Source organism: Acomys minous (genome assembly GCF_964271855.1).
Source record: "Acomys minous genome assembly, chromosome: 1".
NCBI classification, from domain to species: Eukaryota; Metazoa; Chordata; class Mammalia; order Rodentia; family Muridae; genus Acomys; species Acomys minous.
The window spans coordinates 56189723-56206081 of NC_140483.1; the positions used below are offsets into that span (position 1 = coordinate 56189723).

The following is a 16359-nucleotide window of genomic DNA, read 5'->3' on the forward strand; positions in this document are numbered from 1 at the left end:
TGTCATTCTTTGCTTACTAGTGTTTAGGTTCTTAGACACTCTTATTATTTTTGTTAACAGGGTGACAGCTGCCCATTCCGTCACTGTGAAGCTGCACTAGGAAATGAAACTGTTTGCACACTATGGCAAGAAGGTCGTTGTTTTCGACAGGTGTGCAGATTTCGCCATATGGAAATTGATGTAAGTTTCCAATACCATAAGTATCCAGGATCAATAAAAAAATACGGAGACAGTGGCTAGTGAGGGTAAGATGACTCCGTAAAAGCACTTTTACCAACCGCCTGGTGGGGGCAGGTGCATGCATGCTGTTGCACACATGTGGGGGTCAGAGAACAGCCTGACCTGTCGGAGTCAGTACTAGTTCCACACTGTGTGTCCTGGAGCTTGTGCTAAGGTGGTTGGGTTTTGTGGCAAATGCTTCAACTTGCTCGTCTATCTTGCTAGCCTGTGTTTTTAACACAGTTACAGGGGCTGGAGAGATGGCTCAGAGGTTAAGAGTCCTTGCTGCTCTTTAAGGAGGCCTTAGTTTGGTCCTAGCACCCATCTGGCAGCTCACAATCATCTAACTAGTTTCAGGGTCTCTGATGCCCTCTTCTGACTTCCATGGCACTAGTCATGAATGTTGTGCACATACATACACCCAAGAAAAACACTCATACACAAAAAATAAAATATATAAATCTTTTTTTAAAAGTTGCAAACTCAAATTGTAAGTTCAGTGTAATCTTTATGAGCCATTAAGGATAAATTGCTGCCATTTCTTACTTCCCAATACTCAATACAACAGTAACACAGCTATAAAAATTAGGAAATGAGAGCTAGTAACTCACCTTAATTTTGTCCTCATGCAAGTTTGCCAGCTGACTGGTAATATCTTGCACTAAAGGATAAGGCCCACATTCACAGATTGCTTGTGTATTGTGACGTTCTAGTCTTATCCATTTGAGGCCAGTGTCCAGCTTTTCTTGGTCTTTCGTGACAGTTTTAGCACAACTGTTCTGTTCAATATCTCTTAATTTGGTTTATTTTTACATTTTCATTACTAAATTGCAGTTGTGTGTGTGTCTTTTTTAATTGTGTGTGTATGTGCTGGAATGTGTCTGCGTCACATGAGTGCAGGTCTGGCGAAACTGAGAAGAGGGTATTGGTTGGCCTGGAGCTGGAGTTAGAGGTGGTTGTGAGCTACCATTTGGGTGCTGGGAACTGAACGTGGATTCTTTGCAAGAATAGTAAATGCTCTTAATCTCTAGGTTATCTCTTCAGCCCCCCTCCCCCAAATTGTATATATTTCATGGGACATCACAATTTAATTTAAATGTTCCCATTACTGGTGTTTAACTTACCACAGTACGTGCTATATTGCGTCACTATAAAGTTTTAGTAATTCAAAAAAGTGTGTGTTTCTCTCTCTCTCTCTCTGTGTGTGTGTGTGTGTGTGTGTGTGGGCGTGCATGTGCATGTTGGGGTCAGAGGAGGACTTTGCAAGTCTCTCCTACCATGTGAGCCCCAGTGATAAAACTTGCTATCAGTCTTGGCAGCAGGTACCTCTACTCACTGAGCTATTTTACCATCCAGTTTTAGAAGTACTTTGTAGAGTGAGTCTTGGATACTCTAGATACCCCATTTCTTAACAAACTGTTTATAGCAGACTCTGTGTCAGTGTGAATTAATTACTGGCTTTCCTTAGCACCCATCATTCTTTGAACACTTATTTCCTTTCGGCCAATAATGGTTTCCCAGACTTTGTAATCTTTGTAGTTTTCCTATTCCAGCTCTAAAATCTTCAAAAAAGAAAAGAAAAGAAAAAGACCTGTGGGTTCCTTTCAGAGAAGGGTCGATGAGCACTAAGCTCTGGTCTGCTCCTATTGCTTCTCATGACCTTAGTGGAGAGAGACGTAGGGAATGTGTAAGGAAGTGTGCACTGCTTTGGGTCTATATACTGCACGGCACAGATTCACATGGGAGCCTCCAGCTCATCAGTGCCAGGCTTTAGTCTAGGTTTCTTTTGTTACTCTTCTCTCAAAAGTGAGAAACTTGCTTTCCATGGTCCTTAATACATTTGCTTATTTGGGCAGGTGTGTGTGTGTGTGTGTGTGTGTGTGTGTGTGTGTGTGTGTGTGTGTGTGTGTGTGTGTGTTCGTTCGTGTGTCCGTGTGTCCATCCCTCCATCCATATATCTATCTCCCTCCCTTGTAGGGTCTGGCATCACATTAAGTATCACCTTTGTTACTTTGACTTTAGTACACTGTGTCGATCCTTCCCTAGCTCCACTTAGACACCTTCCTCTTTGTGTTTGGACTATTCCATCCTGCTGAGGACATTTCACTCTTTCACAGTCGAGCTCTGCTGCTCTGTGCTAGGCCACTCCCCTACGTGGATGCTTCCTCACTCCTTAATCCTTCTGCTGGGTACCAGCTTCTCTCACAGGACCCTGCTTCTGTGAACACTGCCTATTTACACTGCACTGGACTCCCTTCTGTGCAGAAGCCTTGCATTACTCAACCCTCAGGAGACTGTCCTCTAGTACAGTACCTTAGAATCTTGGTTTGGGCCGCTTTTCTTTTCCTTTATAAATAAATGTCTGATTCCTTCAAAATTGAATTTCAGTTCAGTTGAGGAATGAGGAAAGAAGGAAGAGGGTCGCTGTGTAGTTGGTGTGCTGTGTGGTTGGTGTGCTGTGTGGTTGGTGTGCTGTGTGGTTGGTGTGCTGTGTGGTTGGTGTGCTGTGTGGTTGGTGTGCTGTGTGGTTGGTGTGCTGTGTGGTTGGTGTGCTGTGTGGTTGGTGTGCTGTGTGGTTGGTGTGCTGTGTAGTTGGTTTGATGTGTAGTTGGTGTTCTTGGCTTCGAAAGCCGCTCCGATCTCCTTCCCAGTTTCTCCTTTTCTTACCTGTTTTCTGAGTTGCCTACTGTGCAAATAGTAAAGAATTCAATAAAGTAATTGAGAAGTACTACTTTGCAACTTGGGAAACCTCATGGTGTACTGTGGCATAGCTCCTAGGGAGTATCTAAGAGCAGGTCCCCAGAAGAACACGTCTAGGAACAGTCACAGGAGGAAGGGTACACTTGGCATCACAAGACACAAGGTACTGGAGTCTGCAAGCGTTCTTCATGTTGGGGCTGCCCAGAGTGCACTCTTCACCCTGAAGTGAAAGGGAGTACCTCACTGTAGTGTCCTGCCATGTCCACTCAGAACCTCAGCGTGCGCCAGTCTCCCAGGTGTGCAACATGAGTGTACCCTGCACAAGCAGTCTAAGCAGCGAGGCTCCTTCCCCACTCCACCACTTAATGTAGGGCGCACTCCAGGAGCCGTGCTTTCAGCTGCAGCCGAGCAGTATCGACATGCTAATACTTAATGTTTGCACAGGCCTACTTACGTGTCTTAAGAGAGTTAAATAGTTAAGGATTATACTCACTGTGCCCAACTACGTAAATCAGACTCATCCTCGCAGCAGCTTCTTAATACTGGGAACAGTGTAGCTTCGCCCTCGCCATCCTGTGGAGGGTTGGGCATCTGTAACAGTAATGATTTAAGGTGGCCACTAGTTTTTTGATAAGGATCAGGATATATTAAGTGAAAAGTAGAGGGAGCAGAACAGCCTAAAATAGAAGAGAGGTCGACCATTCAGTAGGTAAGAGCACTTGTTGCTCCTGTAAAGGTTCAGTCTCCAGTGTCCACACAGCAGCTCACAGCCGTCCCAGCTCCAGTTTCAGGGGGTCCCATGCCTTCTTATGGATTCCTCTGCTGAACTTTGCAGGTACCAACCAGTCAGGCATGTGGTTCAAAACAATGTAGGCAAAACCACTAGCGCACAAAATTACATAAATCTAAATTTTAAAAGAGAAGAAAGGAAAGATTTGTACTTATATTTGCTTCTATGTGCATTAAAAAAAAATCTCTGGGGTACAAAGGAGACCCTTAATCATGGTATGTGGAGATGGGGTAAGCTATAAGCACCTCTTTCACAACACAACCTTACAGTCCACTGTTATTATAGATAGGTTCAGTATTCGCTAATTTGTCTGCTCAATAAAATGTATTTGTAATTTCCAAATCCGTACTTGCATATTTTATGCAGTGACTCTGAATATCTTTTTCAGTGACATGTTCAGAGATAAACACACAATGTGCTTTCTGATATGTGTTTTCAGTTGAAGTGGAATAGGCTGACAAACTACCTTTCTGATTGAGCTCTCATAGTAGAACCAAGTGTCCTTGATCGCAGGATACTTGACACTATGGTTTGTTTGTTTGTTTGTTTGTTTGTTTATTTATTTATTTATTTATTTGGCTGGCTGGCTGGCTGGCTGGCTTGCTATTTGAGACAGGATTTCTCTATGTAGTCCTAGCTGTCCTGGACTTACTATGTAGACCAGGCTGGCCGCACATTCACAGAAATCCACCGATTTTGCTGAGATTAAAGGTGTGTGCTAACATAGCTCACAAAATTGAGTCTTTAAATAGAAACACACAAGTTTATGTACTGGTGTGTGACGGGCTGATGGAAATACTGCAGATGAGAGGATAATGGGGCCCTGGTTGTCCCCTTAGAAGCGTTGGTGTAGTGTTTACAAATGCCGGAGCTGGAACAATGTCTCACTGGGTAAATTAGCATGTGCTACACAAGCAGGGAGACATAAAAAGCTGGGCACAGCTGCACTCAGATATAAGACCAGTGTTGGGGAGCAGAGACAGAAGGACTATGGGGGCTTGTTGGCTGGGCAGCCTATCTGAAATTAGCTTCAGCTTCAGTGAAAGACCCTATCTCAAGGCATAGTACAAGAGAGAGCAGGAGAAGAAGCGCCTGCTGTCCTGCTCCGGCCTCTACCCGAATACCTGCTCGTGCACCCACATACAGTTCACCTTTTGTAGTTAAGGAGAATGAGGCTGATCAAGCGCTTAGTTGTCTGGTCATAAGGCCCTTAAGTAACTTCATGGGAAGGGAAATTATTAGATCTTTTACTCCATTTCTAAGCTGCTGTATTATCCTGCTTCTCTGCATCCGGTGTGGCTATTTAGGGCTTCCGGATGAAGACCAGGAGGAAAGACCTCTCCTACCTCTCCTCTGTGCTCAGTATCACATGCAGCAGCCTCTCTTGTGAACATGACGTCCTGTGTCAGACTGAGAACTGCGTTTAGAAAACCAATCACAAGATTAATGTAGGATGTGCTTCATTCATTTAAAAACAGTGTGTTTTCTCTTTTACAGAAAAAACGAAGTGAAATTCCTTGTTATTGGGAAAATCAGCCAATGGGATGTCAAAAACTAAACTGCGCTTTCCATCACAACAGAGGTCGTTATGTTGATGGACTGTTCCTACCTCCAAGCAAAAGTGAGATTGGTTTTGATTCTAAAGGAGAACAGTTGCTATTCAGTGAGCACCCGGTACTTGTTCTAGTCCAGTGAGCGCAGTGCTGTTTCCACTGTGTGATGCGGAAACAACACCCTAAGGAGGTTAGATGATGAGTGTGCACTGAGAAAGCCACGTGGTTCCCGTCATGTCAGATATATCATCATAGTTTGTTTCACTCTTATTTTCTTACCAAACCTTGAGGTGTTTTCAAAAGAAACTTAATTCTCCACACCAAAGATTGGCAAATTGGGTCCTCTGCCTGTTCTGTAAAATGGAGATTTATTGAGTACATATTTTCTGTGGCCAGTTTTGTGTTAGTACTGCAGAGTGAAATAGTTAAGATAGAGACCTTGTGGCCCAAAAGCCAAAGGTACTCACTAGCCATCTTAGCTCTGGTGGAGATGAGTTTACACTCTGGAGCCTGAGCTTGCTTACAGCTTGTGATCTCCACCTGATTATAGCCAGTCACATAACACCTCATGTACTACTCGTCCAGCTTTTCATAGGCTGTTGAAAACAAAAAATCTTGATGTAGGCTACCTAAAAAAATTACTGTCCCATTGTTCCAGGGCTGGGGATCAAACCCAGGATTTCAAGGACGCTAGACAAGCCCTCTACCGCTGTATTATATCCCCAGACTTAAACTAAACAACTCCACAAAAATCTGTGGTTTATTTTCAAAGCTCCTTATGAAATAATTCTAATTTATAATTTTTTTATATGTGTCTGGAATGTGTACACACACATGCTATGGAATGCATGTGGAAGTCAGAGAACCGCTTGGGGAGGCCACGTTTTCTCCTTCCACCTGTGGGCCCTGGGGATGGCACTGAGGTCAAATTGAGTCATCTTACTGGCCCCTCCAAAGGCCCTTTTAAGATAATTTTTAGTGGACTAATGTCCTTTGGCCACCAAAGAACCATATCGGAGTTACCCACAGTGGTAGGTGCCGTGATTTTAGTGCTCAGAAGGCTAAGGCAGGAGAAGCTTGAGTGTGAGAGCCAGCCTGGATTTTGATAGCAAGACTATCAAAAAAAGAAAAAGATCCAGGAATGGTGGGAACACATCAGAGTCAGGTGATCTCTGTATGTGTCTTCCTGTAGGAAAGAAAATTGTAGAATGCCAGTTTTAAAATGAAATGTCTAGTGTTTATAACTAACTCTTGGGCTTACTGCTTTCAGTTCCTAGCATTTGTTTATATACAATAATGGAATTATTGGCTCAAAAATAACTTTTTTCTTTATGGAGACTTTAGAATGAAGCTGGGAAAGTTAAGTTTTTAAAAAAGTACCAAATTTATCATAAAAGGACAGGGATTTTTGTTGAGTTGGGATTATAATTCTCTGTTGTAAATTTATGTCTGGTTTTGTATGTTCAGCTGTGTTACTCACTGTGCCTGAGTCACAAGAAGAAGAAGTAAAGGCTAGCCAGCTCACAGTTCAGCAGAACAAACTATCTGTCCAGTCTAATCCCTCCCCTCAGCTGCGGAGTGTAATGAAAGTAGAAAGTTCAGAAAATGTTCCCAGCCCTACACATCCACCTGTTGTAATCAATGCTGCAGATGATGATGAAGATGATGATGGTACGTTTAGCTGCATGCTCTCTCTCCCCGCCCCCCTCTCGCTCTCTCTCGCTCTCTCAAGCAAATAATGTAATGAATTACACAGGAACAGAAATAAAGCTCTAGACTTGTTTTTAATTGGAGGTTTGTCTTAAATGTGGCTATACAGATCAGTTTTCTGAGGAGGGCGATGAAAGCAAAACCCCTGCCCTGCAACCAACTCCTGAAGTTCATAATGGATTACGAGTGGCTTCTGCCCGGAAACCTGGAGTCAGTTTAAAGCAAGGTAGGAGCAGGCTGTTTGTACTGTTTGTAAACCTTGAAGCATCACTGACTGCTACGGCTGCCTTTGACATTTAATGTACAGCCACTAAGCTCTCTTTTTCCTAGCAGATGTGCTATGTGCCTGTGATGTACACTTTCTTATAAGTCATTTACTCAATGCATACTTGAATGTCTGCAAAGAAATGCACAGTAAAAGGCTGTAATTCCTCATGTGGTTCCCCCCCCCCCCTTGGGTTTCTTAGGTGAATGTTTGAATTTTGGAATAAAAACTCTTGAGGAAATTAAATCAAAGAAAATGAAGGAAAAATCCAAGAAGCAAGGTGGTAAGTTATAAGTTTTGGCATGAATACTTGCATGTTACCAGACAAGATTAATAAAGATATTTCTGGCAACAAAGCCAAATTTATCAAATGCAGCTTCTTATTTTTAGGGCTTGTTTGAAGTGAAGCAAGCCTATTGGTCCTGTGTTTTTATGTTTTAGTCCTCACTCTTCAGAGCTAAGACCAAATAGTAATTTAAAGAACCCTGTATCTCTTGAGATTGGTTGGTAGTTTTTTTCGAGACAGGGTTTCTCTTTGTAGCCCTGGCCATCCTGAAACTCACTACATAGACCATGCTGGCCTTGAACTCACAGAGATCTGCCTGCCTCTGCTTCCCAAGTGCTGGGCTAATATCTTGAAATATTTAACTGTGAAGAAAACAGTTAAAGAGCCATATTAAGGGGCCTATGGAGTAAAGTGCTTGCTGCACAGCCTGAGGACCTGTGCTCTATCCCTAGCTCCTGTGTAAAAGGCCAGGCACAGTGATGTGTGCTGGTAATCCTGGTTCGGGGGAGGTGCAGATAGAAGGATTGCTGGGGCTTGCTGGCCAGTCTAGTCGACTTGGCGGGCCGCAGATCCTTGTAAGACACTGTCTCCTGAGGAAAGACAAGCTGACCTCTTACCCATGTGTTCATAGAACCTACTAAGAGAACATAAGTCGTTCAGTACAAGAGGTCTTAAGATCTGCCAGGCTCTTCTGCTGGAGCTCGCTTGCCTCAACCTAGTTAATGTATAGTTCCTACTCGAAAAGTTACAGCTAAGGCAGTGAAGAGTATATACTAAATATAGTAAGTAGTTGGTTCTGAGAATTCTGTCCTTAAAGCTTACTCTATAGGAACCTTGTTTTACAGATAATAAAGTTGAGGTGGGGACGATGGAATTTCTGAGGCTGGTAGCTAAACATGCTTCTGCCTTGGCTTTAGAGAAGTGTTAGCCTCACTGGTAAGCAGTGTCTACCTGACTTCTGCAGCATTCAGACTGCAGTCACATGAGTTTAAATGTTCATAGATCTTGACTTGGATTAGATTTATTTATTTTCCATGGGTTATTTATTTGCCTTTTCTCATTCAGAAGGCTCCTCAGGAGTTTCCAGTGTTTTACATCAGCCTCTGCCTAATCCAGGCCCTGAGAAGGAGAATGTTCGGACTGTGGTTAGGACAGTAACTCTATCGAGCAAACAAGGTAAGGAATGTAGTGTTGTTGGCTTCATGTACTGGGAACACAAAATTCCTCAGGGATACACTTTAGAGTGTTAGGAAGACTTGAAACATTTTGATCAGAAATAAGGTTGAAAAATTAGTACATTTGGCCTTTTAGAAAGTTGGAGTTTTTGGTCAGGCAATCTTTTGTTGTTGTTTTTTGTTTTTGTTGTTGGTTTGGTTTGGTTTTTTGTTTGTTTGTTTGTTTTGAGACAGGATTTCTCTGTGTAGCCTTGACTGTCTTGGACTTGCTTTGTAGACCAGGCTACCCTCAAACTCATAGAGATCCGACTGCCTCTGCTAGTCAGGCAATCTTAACATTTATGTGTATCTAATTTAACATTTTCTCTTTGCTTTAGCAACTTCATTGGCTGCTCATTTTGAGTCATAGAGTGATAGAAAAATGTTTTTACTAGGTTGTTTTAAATCTACTAAGAAATTGTCTTAGTTTAGGTTACTATTGCTGTGATGAAACGTCATAGTTAGAGCAACTTGGGGAGGAAAGGGTTTATTTGACTTACACTTTCACATAACAGTTCATCACCAAAGGAAGTAAGGACAGGAACTCGAATAGGACAGGAGCTGATGCATAGGGCGTGGAGGGTGGGTGTGGGTGCTGCTTACTGGCTTGTTCCCAGTGGCTTGCTCACCCTGCTTTCTTACAGAACTCAGGACCACTAGCCCAGGGATGACACCACCCACAGTGGACTGGGCCCACCCCCATAATCACTAATTAAGAAAATGCCCTAGAGCAGTGGTTCTCAACCTTCCTAATGCTGTGACCCTTTAATACAGTTCCTCATATTGTGCTGACCCCAGGCATAAAATTATTTTCATTGCTAGTTCAGAACTGTAATTTTGCTACTGTTATGAATCTTAATAATCTGATATGTAGAATATCTGATAGGCAACCCCTATGAAAGGGTACTCAACACCCCACTCCACCCCATAGGGTACTCCACAGGTTGAAAACTGATGCCTTCAGCCTGATCTTGTGGAGGCATTTTGTTCATTGAGCTTCCCGCCTCTCAGGTGAGAAGTATCTAGCAGTGGATTTAATACCAAAGAAATTGTACATTTAAATGTTCCATTTGAACAAACATTTGGAGGAAGGCTTACTCACTCGTGTGATATTAAATAACTTCTCAAGGTCCACAAGGATAGTTTGGCCAAGGCCAGAGCCCTCTTTCCTTAAATTTGGCTGCTGTTACTAAGGACATGCTGTTGCATGTTCATTAGACTGTTGATTATTACCTTGTTACGTGTGACCTAAGACTGAGGTCTGATTTTCAAAATACTTCCTTGATGGGCTCATGAATGTATAGTAACATCCTCAATCAACTAACAGTGGACGTGTTTTATTTCTGCCATTTCAGAAGAGCCTTCGGTTAGACTGAGTCTTGCTGAGAGACTTGGGAAACGGAAATTTTCAATGGGTGAGTTGATCTCGTGTATCTTCCCTCTGTGTGTTTGTGCAGTAACATGGTACCTTATTGAGACTTTCAGTCTGGTCTGCTTGTATTCTTTTTAAGATTTATTTGTTTATTTGTTATGTATATGAGTGTTCTATCTGCATATATGTCCGAACACCAGAAAGAGGGTACCACATCTCAGTTTAAATGGTTGTGAGCCACCATGTGGTTTCTGGGAATTGCGCACAGGACCTCTGGAAGAGCAGACAGTGCTCTTAACCTCTGAGCCATCTCTCCAGCCCTCTCCTGTATTCGTGACTGACAACATTTATAAAATTTCATGTGTATGTTATATTTTTTATTGAAGCTACGGCAAATTACTACCGCTTAATCAGATTATGACCATGACTAGCCTTCTCTTTTTGGTTGTGAGCCTGTTGACCAGCTAAGCTATCTCCAGCCTATGACTAGCCTTTTAGAAGGTCCAAGGTTTAATAATTTCAGGCTTGTATATTATTACATTAGTGTCATGTACCTTTAATGCACTCAGGAGGCAGAGGCAGGAGCGTCTTTGTGTGTTCAAGGCCAGTTTGGTGTTCATAGCTATTCCAGGCCAACCAAGATTACATAGAGAGACCCTTGTCTGAAAATCAATAAACAAACCAAAAAACCAATTTTCTATTTTGTTTTCATGTTGTACCTAATGGTTCCTTTTTCATTACCCCTTCTCTATTGGCAAGCAAGTACAGAAAGGCCGATTGTATTTTAGTCAGACTGCAGTCTGCATTGAACCTAACTGGTCATAGAAACAAAAGATTTTGGCAGGGACTAACTTAAGTTAAGCTAAAGAGTCAGAACTGTAGATGTTTTCAGTTGGCTAGTGGTTTTCTCCTTTTTCTTGTTCTCGTCTTTCTCCACCTTTTCCTTCTCCTTTTTAAAATGCAAGATCTGTCATGTAAGCACACTTTCCAAGGGCATGCAACACCCAGTTTATGCAGTGCTAGGTATTCAACATACTGCTCTGAGAGCCACAGCTCTAGCCAGAATTTTGGATTTCTCCTTTGTAATTGAAGGAGGGGATTATGTGACCTTCAAAACTTCATATCCCAGGAAAAATGAGCATCATAAAATCCTTTACAGTCTTCCTAACTGAATTGAATATGAATTCAGAGTTTGGTAGTGTCTTAGTTAAGGTTACTACAGCTGTGATGAAACACCATGTCTACAAAGCAAGTTGGGAAGGAAAGAATTTATTCAGCTTAAACTTCCATATCACTGTTCATTAAAGGAAGTCCAGGGCCATAACCTGGAGGCAGGAGCTGATGCAGAGGCCATGGAGGAGCACCACTTACTTGGTGACTTGACCCCCATGGCTTGCTCAGCCTGCTTTTTTAAAAAATTATTTTTATTTTATGTGCATTTGTGTTTTGCCTGCATGTACGTTGTGTGGAGGGGTCGGATCTTGAAGTTACAGACAATTGTGAGCCACCATGTGGTTGCTGGGAATGAACTGAGGCACTCTGGAAGAGCAGTCAGTGCGCTTAACTGCCAAGCCATCTCTCCAGCCCCTCAGCATGCTTTATTTAGAGCCCAGGATCACCAGCCCAAGGACGGCACCACCCACCATGGGCTAGGCCCTCCCCATCAATCACTAACTTTAAAAAATGCCCTACAACATGCCCTACAGCCTGATCTTAGGGAGGCATTGTCTTCAATGAGATTCCCTTTCATATAAATGTCAATAAAACCAGCCAGCACAGCACAGGTAGTGAATACATTGATGTTTTTGAGCTTTAGCTTCAGCCAGAGCTTAGGATCCTATTTTTAATTTTAGTTATTTTTGTCACTATTCATTCATGTATTTAGATTTTTTTTTTTTTTTAATTTTCCTTTCTAGGACATTTTGGTTTAAACATTAAGTTCTGGGAAGCTGGTGGGCAAACACCATTTAAATACAGAAACCTTAAGAATATTTTAAATTGTCAAATTTTGCTTTATTTTTTCCTTTGTTGAATACCATTCAAGTACAGAAAATTTCCAGAATATTTAAAAATTGTCATCTCTTTTTGCTTTATTTATTTCTTACTTTGTTGAAAATTAAAATCTTTTCAAGACAGGCCTTTTCTGTGTAACCTTGGCTGAAAACCTTTTTTTCCCTCAAGACAATTTCTCTGTGTAACTCTGTCTTGTCCTGGATCTCACTTTGTAGACCAGGCTGGCCTCAATCCGCCTGCCTGTCTCCCAAGTACTGGGATTAAAGGTGTGTGCCACCACTGCCCAGCAGAAGATTATAATCTTACAGTCTTTGTATTTGTAGGTGGTGACAGTGACCCCCCATTAAAGCGGAGCCTTGCACAGAGGCTGGGGAAAAAAGTGGAAGCTCCAGAAACTAACACTGATAAAACACCAAAGAAAGGTAAACATTTTGTGTGTGTCTCTTTGTTCAGCAAACATTTGAGTGTTTACCCTGCTTGACTCTAAAAAGCAGGGTGTTGAAGTTTAAATTTAAACTCAGGAATTGCCTAAGTGAAGTTGGAGGCCCAGTGTGCTTGCTAGTTTTAAGTCAGCTTGACACATTATTGAATTGTTTTTAAAATGCACAATTAAAAAAAGTTCCACTGAATTGGCCTATGGGTAAACAGGTGGTACTTGGTTTTTTAATTGATGATTTATGTGGGAGTGCGCAGCCCATTGTGATTGGGGCCACCCCAGGGCTGGTACTGGATGCTATAAGAGAGCAGGTTGAGCAAGCCATGGGGGGAAGCCAGTAACTAGCACTCCTCCATGGCCTCTAGGGGTTCCTGCCTCCAGGTTCCTGCCCTCACTTCTCTTAGCAGTGGAGTGACCTGAGAGTTATAAACTGAAAGTAACCCGAGTTTCTTCTCCAGATTGTTTATGGCCATGGTTTCATCACAATAGTTTAATAGTTTGTATTAAAGAAAAAGCTGAGAGCTGAGGAAGTGTAGTACACTCAAGGACCAGAGGACAGCTAAAAGATGGAATTGGAACGAAGGGCCTGATGACAAGAGAAGAAAGAGGAGTTTGGTTATATACAATTTTTAAAGCCATGTTATGAGGGTCTGAATGCACTCTAATACAGTGACAAACTACTGATGAGTTGTTTCAGAGTTAGCAAGCTGGGAAGGTGGCTTAAGCTGGTAAAAAGCGCTTGCCACAGTTTGATGACCTGTGTTTAAGCCATGCAGCTGATACCTGGAAGTTGTCCTCTGACTTCACACATGCCCTGAGTGAAGCACATGTGCCTGCACTCACGTATACATAGTAGTAATAGTAGTAAACTAAACTACTTTAAAAGGGCTGGGTGTGGTGGCACACGCCTTTAATCCTAGCACTCGGGCAGAGGCAGGTGGATTTCTGTGAGTTAGCGGTCAGCTTAGTCTACTTAGTAAATTCCAGGACAGCCAGGGCTATGCAGAGAGACCTTGTCTCAAAAACAAACAAACAAAAGCCTTACAGGAAAGAAAAATAGAAAAGAGATCAAAGGGTCAGGTTTTCTTTTAGGCTGTTACCTGGCTTGTGTTATTGAGAAACATTAGAAGATGGCAGAGTACTAGCCGAGGACCGGCTGTTAAATAACCCAGAGAGGGCTGCAGAGAGTGCTCAGTGGGTGCTAGAAATTAAGGCTGTGTTTGTTTTTCCCCCAGCACCCACACCAGGCAGCTCACAACTACCTGTGACTCTAGTTTTCCAGCGATCTGGTGCCCTCTCTGGCATCTGCAGGCACATGGCACATACATGGCAAACGCCAACACAGACACATAGAGATAAAAACAAACCCTGCGAAGACCTAAGACTTCAAGGGAATGGATGTAGTGGCCGGGGTGAGTGTTTAAGTCAGAGCATTTGGGGGTGGGATGGATGAAGGAGAGATGTCCTGGGTTAGATGTTTTGGGATTTTGTTTGTTTTTGTTGTTGTTTTGGCCACTTTCTGACTTAGGTGAAATGTTGGCTTAATGACTGAGGAGTTTTATTTTGTTTTCTTGTGTAGAGCTTCCTTGGAAAGTAAACTTTTCTACTTCTAGCTCATGAGACTTTAAGTAAATGTTCCTCCCATTTGGTGGCTTGAGTGCTGAGGACAAACAGAAGTTAACCTCTTTGTCAGGTTCCTTGGTTGTCAGTTACATCATAGCTCAGCAGTAGAGCACTTGGCTAGTGTGTGGGGGGTCTGGGGAAAACCTTCAGAGCTTTACCTAACACCAGAGTCTCAGTTAAACTGGCAGTGTGTGAAAGCCTCCACAGCATCTGTGACATACACAGCGCCACCACCACCGCCCCTCGTTAAGCAGCTGTCCTTTCCTCCTGCACCACTGCACCTACATCCATAGGACACAGCACACTTAGCCCAATCTCCTTCAATAGAAGAGTGTGCTCTGGTTAAGAGCTGTGCAAATAGCTGTACTGCCGTACTGGAGCCCCCAAGCAGAGAGGTTCAGAAGAGACTTTGATGTCAAAAGATTGAGAAGGAGCATCCTGCCTTTAATCCCAGTTCTTAGAAGGCTGAGACTGGGAGTTCAAGGCTAGCCTAGTCTACATAGACAGATCCAGGCTAGCCAAGGCTACAGCTTTAAGACAGAAAGATTGAAAAAGATGTACAATAACAATTATTTTTTGGAATTCAGTAATTTTTGTACACCAAGCCATGCATGCCTGTGCGTGTGCTTGCTTGCATGTGTGTGCAGGCACAGCATTCATGTGGTGATCCAGGGACAACTGTGTAAACTTGATTCTCTCCTTCCCTCCTTACACGGGTTCTGAAGGTCAGGCATGGGTTGTAAGGCCACCCCCACTGTGCCACTTGTTTGGTCCTGAAAGGTTGATGGTTTTTCTGGACTGCTCTAAGTTAATTCTGAGAAGAAACATTTAAGAACTTGAAGGGTGTTTGTTGTTGTTTTGTTTTTGGAGACAGGGTTTCTCTGTGTAGTCCTGGCTGCCCTGGAACTTACTCTGTAGACGAGACTGGTCTCTGGTGGGACTAAGGGTCTACACCGCACTCATTGGCAAGATTTTTTTTTAATTGCATTCAAAGTACAGCCCTTGTACTTCAATGTAAACATTGAAAAAATATTTGACCTCTGAAAAGTCTTGTTTTAACTTTTTAAGTTTTGAAACTTTGGGTAGTTGAAATTTCCAAATCTCTGAAGGAATGATCAAGCCTATGTGCTAGCTTAATTAACAGGTACTTAAAGTCAGAAGAACAAAGTCCTTGCTGCCTTCTTTTTTTCTTTTCTTCTGACTCACCTGTTACAATTAAGTTAGAGCTTGTGTTTATGGTGTGTGTGTGTGTTGTTGTTGTTGTTGGGGTGTGTGTGTTGTTGTTGTTGTTTTCAGTCTTATTTAAAGATGGAAAAATACGTGCTTATCAAAGCATTAAGAGGAAGTCCAGTATGTGCTAAATAGCTGTCATGAAAGTTAGGTTCACATGGCGGTGGTGGCGCACACCTTTAATCCCAGCACTCGGGAGGCAGAGGCAGGTGGATCACTGTGAGTTCAAGGCCAGCCTGGTCTACAGAGCGAGTCCAGGACAGCTAAGGCTACACAGAGAGACCTGTCTCAAAAAACCAAAAGAAAGTAAGTAAGTAAGTAAGTAAATTAGGTTCCAGTATGCTAGGTATGCAGATCAGTTCATAGGGTATACATGGTTCATGGGTGCAGTCAGCAGTGCCAGAAAGGGAGAAAGAAATCATTTTCTAAGCAATGTAAAACCAGTTGTATTCTGTCAGATGACAGGGATGTAGACAGAACATGTGCAACTCATACAAATCTGTTGGTGAGCTGGGCGTGGTGGTGCACACGCACCTTTAATCCCAGCACTGGGAGGCAGAGGCAGGCAGATTGCTATGAGTTTGAGGCCAGCCTGGCCTACAAAGTGAGTCCACAACAGCCAAGGCTACACAGAAAGACCCTGTCTCAAAACAAACAAAAAATACCCCAAATCTGTTGGACATAGGTGTGTGCGTGTGCATGCATGACAGAAGACACCTATACTCCCAGTACTTGGGGGACAGGCAGTTGGATTTTTGGGAGTTAGAGACCAACCTGGCCTACATGGTGAGTTCAGGACAGCAAGGCTGTGTAGGGAGACCCTATAAGACCAGGCGTGGTGGCACACGCCTTTAATCCAAGCACTCGAGATCAATGTGAGTTTGAGGCCAGCCTGGTCTACAAAGTGAGTCCAGGCCAGCCAAGACTACAAAGAGAAACCCTGGCTCA

At 42.9% G+C, this 16359-nt stretch overlaps 1 protein-coding gene across 5 annotated transcripts in view; it reads left to right on the plus strand.

Annotated features, from left to right (window-relative positions):
- Positions 1–16359, plus strand: part of ZC3H11A (zinc finger CCCH-type containing 11A) — a 44401-nt gene that overhangs the window by 15955 nt on the left and 12087 nt on the right. For 4 of the 5 annotated variants that reach the window (XM_084787024.1, XM_084787025.1, XM_084787026.1 and 1 more), the window contains 8 exons: positions 61–180; positions 5207–5330; positions 6730–6933; positions 7082–7198; positions 7440–7520; positions 8589–8699; positions 10093–10152; positions 12446–12544. In XM_084787024.1, coding sequence (XP_084643150.1) covers positions 61–180; positions 5207–5330; positions 6730–6933; positions 7082–7198; positions 7440–7520; positions 8589–8699; positions 10093–10152; positions 12446–12544 — 916 coding nt within the window. The remainder of the gene's footprint in view (positions 1–60; positions 181–5206; positions 5331–6729; positions 6934–7081; positions 7199–7439; positions 7521–8588; positions 8700–10092; positions 10153–12445; positions 12545–16359) is intronic. The other variant, XM_084787027.1, reaches the window with a different exon arrangement.